Below are 7104 nucleotides of genomic sequence, written 5' to 3' on the forward strand. Positions count from 1 at the left end.
TGGGGAAGCCCGGAGTATCCCTGTGAGCACCAGGCTCCCAGGGGAAGCTGACGCCGGCTCCTCTGTGGCCCACACACTGAGGACCTGCCGGTGGCGTCCAGGGCGCAGCAAGCACACGGGTGATTCCTGCCTCAGCCCTTCTAGCCTTTGCATCTGACCTCCCGGTCCGGCCCGGGAATGACCATGTGCATCTTGATGTCTAGGTTTGTCCACCCCCGTTTTGGACCCATCAAATGCATTCGCACGCTCCGAGCCGTGGAGGCCGACGAGGAACTCACTGTTGCCTATGGCTACGACCACAGCCCCCCGGGGAAGAGTGGGCCTGAAGCCCCCGAGTGGTACCAGGTGGAGCTGAAGGCCTTCCAGGCCACCCAGCGGAAGTGAAAGGCCTGGCTCTGGGCTTCAGAGACCTGGAGTAGAAACTTGGATCTATGCACTACGTTCATCCGACAACGGGACAACCAGGGACTGCTCCTGCTGTGACATCACATCCTCTCACTCTGCGTTCGCTACAACTTTCTCGAATACTAACTAGGTCTGACTGTATTACTCATACCAGATTTAAAATTAGCTAGCAACAACGCCCTCCTGAGAGGTACTGTTGAGCACTTGACAGAAGACAGCGTGATGTTCTTGGGTGGTTCAAGACTAAATCTGTACCACATTCAGAGATGCCAAACGATTAGACTGAAAAAAGGGAAAAAGGGGGTTTTTCAGTCATTTTTAGTCAGTGGCTTTTCCATGAGGTTTATTTCTGTGGCCAGTGCAAATTGCGTTATCACACTTGCATATGCGCCATATGGAGGACAGAGAATTACTACATTTTTATTCTCTAAATGTAGTATCATTTGCCTTTTAACCTTTGATCTGTTCTTGCAATAGAATGGCTTTGTTTTTTCCCTAGCGAACAGAACCCCACTTTTTGAGTCACTTCACCCCTTAGTCCTCTTCTCTATCTTAGGTATCTTTCACAAGAGAAAACTTCCAAATGGATTTCGTTTCAGTGCCAGTGTGTAGGTCTCTCTGGCTCTCTCTATATCACTGTTTCATTATTATGTCCTAATATAAAGACCTGGCTCCTAGGGCCGGGCTACTATTATAGAATTATTATTCTCGCATGGAAACAAAGGTATCTTTGCTTTAAGATGTGAGAAGAAATGAATTTACTTTGTTTGCATTAAGTTATGGAAGAGTTGTAACATATACTTTAAGAAAGAAGAGAGGGAAATTAGTATTTCTAAGCAGTAGACGTGGCAATTTTGCAATATCTTCAATAGTGCTAGTAATTTTTTTTCTCCTTGGGTACACATTAAATGTACATAACAGAGCAGTCTGGCTTGTGGCAACAGTGCATTGAATTCAAAAGTCAAATAGCAAACTTGAATTATAACATAGAATTCAAAAGGTTTTTTTCGTTTTTCGTTTTTTTTTTTTTTTAATCGCTACTGTTAAGAGAGACGTACTGATCACTAGGTACAAATCAAACCTTAATGGTAAAACTCTTCATCATTGTAATTTCAAAGCACTTATCTGCTTCACAGCCTTGTGAATTAAGACTAACACCTGTATAGTTTAGAAGCAACGGTATCAATAGCATTTCAGCCATTTTTGCTAGCCGTGTGTAATCACAACTGCAGAAATAAGGAGAAAAGCCCCTGTTTTTTAGTTTAGCTAATTAGGTATGTAACCTGACTGGGATTACTCTGGGGGAATTCTGGGAGTTTGGGGTTTTTGTAAGTGCCCTCACCACACGCCATAGCTGTGTCCTCTTCAGATGCCCAGCTGAGGAGCTGGGAGGTCTGGAAAGCAGCAGTTGCTACAAGTTGCAACTGTCAGCTGGGGCACCTGTCACCGAGTCAGTTTGGTCTTGAAAGCTGAAGCCTTCCACACTGTAGCTCTGGCTAGTAGGGAAGGCTTGCTGGGAGCAGGAAAAGAGAAAAACAGGCAGGAGGAAGTTTGCTATTTCACGTCAGTTACACATTGCTCTTGGGAAGAATTTAACAAAAGTGCTTCATCCAGGGCTGTTCACAACTTTTCAGTTCTGGCAGCTCCTGGGCACAGGATGCAGCCTTCAAGACAGTGACAGAAGTGGCCCTTTCCCTTGGTAAATCCAGGCTTCCCAGAGCTCCCCTGTCCCCAGCATTGCAGCTGGGTGGCCATGGTTTCAGGGAGCTAAGCTGCTGGTTCACTCGTGAGAAATTCTGAGGCTGCCAGGAAGATCTTCCACGAAGTGAACTGAATAGAGTTTTTAGATTAAAAGGCACCAGGATAGGATCGCTTCTATTCTGTAGAAAGAGACCGTTCCATAAACTGGCAGATGGGCAGAGTCTTGGGACTTGTATTCTGATAGGTGCTTTCATTCAAACGCGTCCCAAAGTAAGTGACTGTCTTCAGGAGAAAGATGGCTTTCATCAGCCCCAGTGAGTTGGGTTGTGGAGCCAGATCAGGGAGTGCGGTCGGTCGGGGGAGGATGGTGCAGGACTCCAAAGCAAGGACTTCAGGCTGCCGGCTGCCATGGTGTGTAATTTCTGTCCCACTGGGCTTCCCCATTCAAGTGGAATTTTTCTTTTCTTTTGACAAAAGTGGCTGAAGAGTTGGAAATAGTGATTAACCAGCGAATCCATTTTTCAAATAAGATAGTGAATAACTCTCTGAGTTTAAAGCCCGGCAGTGTGTCTGTCTGTGACGTTCAGACAAATCAGAGGAAGCAGTACATCCAAGCTGAGCCTCTCCACGTCCTCTCTCCTGTCTCGTTCTCTGGCTCTTCTTTCTCCTGCCCTACCCTCTCCTCTCTCTCTCTCTGTTGTCTGTGAGAATGGCTGGTGTTCGTACATAACAGCGTGCCAGCTGATCCCTCCGGCCCGCTCCCTCTCTCCCTCCTCTCCTCCCAGTCTCTCTGGCCCATTGGACCCTCTCTGTCTGTCTGTTCCTCTGCGAGTACCTCTCTCCATCACTCTGTGTCCACGTCTGGTTCTGCTGCTTCTGTTGTCCCCCTGACACCCCCACACACACCAAATGTAAGGCTTTGTCACAGGGTGGGGTCGTAGGGGGCCTTGAGATTCACTGTAGGTAGATAAAACAGTCAAGGGGGTTGGGGTCCCATGAGGAATTAACTGGTGAGGGAATAGGGTTTGTTCCCTGTTTGAGCCAAAGCTGAGGGGCAAGCCTTGGGATGTATTTTTCTACTGAATCTTGATGTCCGCTGTGGAAGGAAATACGTCAGGAAGCAGGTAGTTTCATCAGCATCGTAACAGAAATGTGGAAGAGTCCAGGTGGTGGGGATAAAGGCGTAACTTTCTGCTCTCCTGCAAAAGGGCCGGTGCTGAGGAGGGTGCCTGATGCCATGGTCCCCAGCAGATTCACTCAGAGCCGTCTCAGTCCAACTCCTGCATGACTAGATCTTTCCTTAGCAGCTTTTCTATGACAAAATATTATCTTGTGTTAGAGTTAGGAATAGGAACTAATCTGTAGGAGTATGTCCCCAAATGGGCATTTGAAAGGACTCACAAAAAACAACCGTAAGGACTGAATTTCTGACACAGAGGAATGATGAGATTTAAAAGCTACAGGCAAGGAAGACTTGAGTTTTGCATTACCTATTCTTATTTTAACCTGCTTCATCCCTGGTCTGCCTGAGAAACTGAGAAGGAAATTTGTTGTTCAAGACCCCTTTGAACCTGTCTGGGGCTGTCATTAAACTTATTTGCCTTCTGGGGGTTCTTCACATTGAAAAACAATTTCCTTATCACCAACAACCTGAAAAGGCCCAAGTGAAGGCCAGGTGTAACCATTGACAACATTTAATTGTAAGGGTAAAATTGCAGTAACTGAACAGTGAGTTCGAGGGTTGTCTTCTCAGTGAGTGGTGTGTGGCACTTTAGTAAACATCCTTTACTATATGAAATTTTAAATCACTCACTGCAAAATGCATTTAAGATCTTCCAGGAAGGTTATTGTTTTCTGTTGTGCTTTGTTTTAAAACAGTTGCCTCAAGTTTCTGTCTTAAGAGTAGTGATTTAGAATCCAGACTTCTTTCATTTTAGAAAAACAAGCAAAACCATGTTGCAAGACTGACAGTCGTAATGTTTATTTGCCGCAGATCAAAGGTTCACAAAATATATTGAATTTACATCTACTTGAGGTACCTTGATAGACTTTTTTTTTTTTTGTCTTTGATCTTTCCCTTCAGGAATGTGGAGCCTCAGTATCCATTTTGATTTTTAAAATACTAAATTGTAATCGTTTTATTTTGCCAAATGGGTGCAGACATACTCAAAGCAATGAAAACTATTTCAAGCCATACAACCACAGGGATGGAAACCCTTTTCACAAATTTTAACGTGTTTGTATGTAAATAGATGTTTGTATGAACTATTTTCATGGTAGAATGAATATATTTAAGTGAAGTTGAATTATTCCAGTGCTATTTAAACAAATTGCAAACATTTTTGGTGAGAATTCTCTGAGTCTATTGAGATATAATGCAGATCAGTTTTGATTTTTACAAAATCAAAAAGCCTACAAAAAACTCTGACTCATGGCAACTTCCCCGCGTTGTTGCACCTGATGTGGAGAGAGCTCGTAGGCTTCCCCAGTGCCTCAGCCGCTTCCTGGTGGAAGTTAGGTGCTCGTGGAGGTATGTCCACCCTTAGTGACATCACTCCGGGCCTTTGGGGGCCCGTGAGTGACTCAGAGGCATTAGAGACACCGGTGCAGTTATCCGGAGCACAATTTCTTTGCAGGGCAGCAGAATCAGAAGCCAGACGTGGCCATGGGAACCTCGGAACCGGGTTTTCTGGCCTCCATCCACCGCTTTCCTTACTGCCTAGTCACAAACGTCAGGGAGGCTGCCCTCAGTGGAGCTGGGGTTCAGACCCCCGGGTGGGACCTCACGGTTTTGCCAGCAGTCCCTGCCTCTGGGCCTCCACCTCGAGAGAGGATGGAGGAGGGTCCTGCTGGCAAGGGGCCCATTTCTCAGCACAGTACACTTCCGGTCTCAGCTCTGGGAAACTATGCACCCAAGCACCAAACTTCCAACCAGAGAGAGACATCCTCGGATAACGCAGATCCTTGCTTCCTCTGTCTGTGACTTTACACACCGTTGTTAGAAGTCGTTTTAACATCAAGACCAATCAACTCCCTATAGGACATACCTCCCAACTCCCCTGACTCTTACTAGAACACTCCTTTATAATGATATTCAACTTGAGTGGTTTGGTTTTTTTTTTTCTGCTTTAGTCCTGGATATAATGAAATAATAAATATGATGACAAATTTTCACTGTGTATACTAGCAATATGTACACACATACCAATGTATCTTAACATACAACTTGGTTACATTTTGGGTGACTGTCATTCATCTCAAGTCATGTACTGGGAAACTACAGGGACTACACGATGTCTGCTTATCATAGAGGAAAGTTGGGTTCATGGTTCTGAGCTCCCTACTTCAAAAGTTTTTCCTCCTGGGTTTTCTGTGTTCTCTTTTTATCCTGAAATGCATTGATTAGGTTGTGAGGTATGTTTAAGGATTGGAAGCCAGGGGAATGCTTTCGGCATTTATTGCAACCAAAAGTTAACCTCATCACAGTTAACGAGCATCTTTGATTGGTCTTTTGTGGAATTTGAACTAAATCTATGAGCCTTATTCAATATCTATAATTCTATGATTTTTTTAAATTATGGGAAATTAATGAAAGATGTTTACATGAATAATGTTTGCCCTTACTGTGTTATGAATGAGTTTTTTGTAGTGTGTCTGGGTGCATGTGCAAGAGTAGGAAAAATGTTTCTGAAACAAAACTTGACAAATATTTGTAATGAAAAGTAAATTTAAAGATTGCTATAATTGCGCTATAGAAACAATGCAAGTATTAAACAAAATATACAATCACCTGTCGTTGTCTTCCTTTGGTTGCCTGGGGCAGGAAGGCAGTAACGTATTTCTCTGACATGTCTTCCTGTATATTTAAATTACTAAGCAAACTTTACATTTGAAGTTGTTTAAAAATGTTACAGTAAGTCCCCTACGTACGAACGAGTTCCATTCTGAGAGTGCGTTCGTAAGTCCACTTTGTTTGTACGTCCAACAAAGTTAGCCTAGGTACCCAGCTAACAATCGGTTACATAGTACTGTACTGTAATAGGTTTATAATACTTTTCACACAAATAATACATAAAAAACAAATGCAAACAACAAAGAAAACATTTTTAATCTTACAGTACAGTACCTTGAAAAGTACAGCAGTGCAGTACCACAGCTGGCATCCAGGGGCTGGCATCGAGTGAACAGGCAAGAAGAGTTAGGGACTGGAGAAGGGAGGGGAGGTGGGAGATGGTAGAGCTGAAGGACCGTCAGCAACAGGAGATGCAAGGCAAGCTGCAGTTTCACTCATGCCTGACGCTGATGAAACGCACGTTCGCATCTTTGAAAGTTCGCAACTTGAAGGTTCGTATGTGGGGGACTTACTGTATTAACCTTTTACCTTTTTCAAAGCATCATAGTAAGACTTGAGGGAGGGGTATGAAAGGTGAGGAGCCTGCTGTGTATTTGGCATGGCACCCCATACACCCATGAATCCAGAAAAATTAGCCACATCAGCCAGACGTATCTGATGGGCTCCATAAATGTTAAGGATATTGAACGTAAATCAGAAGATCAGCGAAGATATCTGAAGAATGGGAAACTTCCACTTGTGGTTGAAGATACAGGAACGTTGTTAGATGTTGTGGTAGATCTTGGTGATCTTAGGACAGCTTTGAGCCAAGGAAGCCAGAAACCCCTTATTTCTGCCCAATCACTGTCAACGTTCCCAAACTCTCCCCTACAACATTCCCAAAGCAGAAAGGCCAGTGACAAAGGAGGTAAAAATTGTACTTTGCTATCAGCTGGGCCATCTACCCATGGTCCCAAAGAAGTGAATTCCAGTAAGCTGGGTGTCAAACTGAAGCAGCCCATGAGCCCCCCTGCTTTATCTTACCTCCCCCGGTTGCCCATTCTTTGATCTTATCACACTTCCTTCCATTGAAGCAAGTGAGATGACTCAGTCCAAACGGGGCTAGATCAGTTTCCCCACTAGGATGAAGACACGTCCATACACTG

General features: G+C 44.3%; 1 protein-coding gene across 4 annotated transcripts in view; it reads left to right on the plus strand.

Annotated features, from left to right (window-relative positions):
• The window catches only part of SETD7 (SET domain containing 7, histone lysine methyltransferase), a 49879-nt gene extending 43984 nt beyond the window's left edge, over positions 1–5895 (plus strand). For all 4 annotated transcript variants that reach the window (XM_024736058.1, XM_024736059.1, XM_024736057.1 and 1 more), the window contains exon 9: positions 204–5895. In XM_024736058.1, the coding sequence (XP_024591826.1) occupies positions 204–384 (181 nt within the window). In that variant the 3' untranslated portion in view covers positions 385–5895. The remainder of the gene's footprint in view (positions 1–203) is intronic.
• The last annotated feature ends 1209 nt before the right edge of the window (positions 5896–7104 follow it).

Source organism: Neophocaena asiaeorientalis, unplaced genomic scaffold, assembly GCF_003031525.2.
Source record: "Neophocaena asiaeorientalis asiaeorientalis breed wild unplaced genomic scaffold, Neophocaena_asiaeorientalis_V1.1 scaffold7, whole genome shotgun sequence".
NCBI classification, from domain to species: Eukaryota; Metazoa; Chordata; class Mammalia; order Artiodactyla; family Phocoenidae; genus Neophocaena; species Neophocaena asiaeorientalis.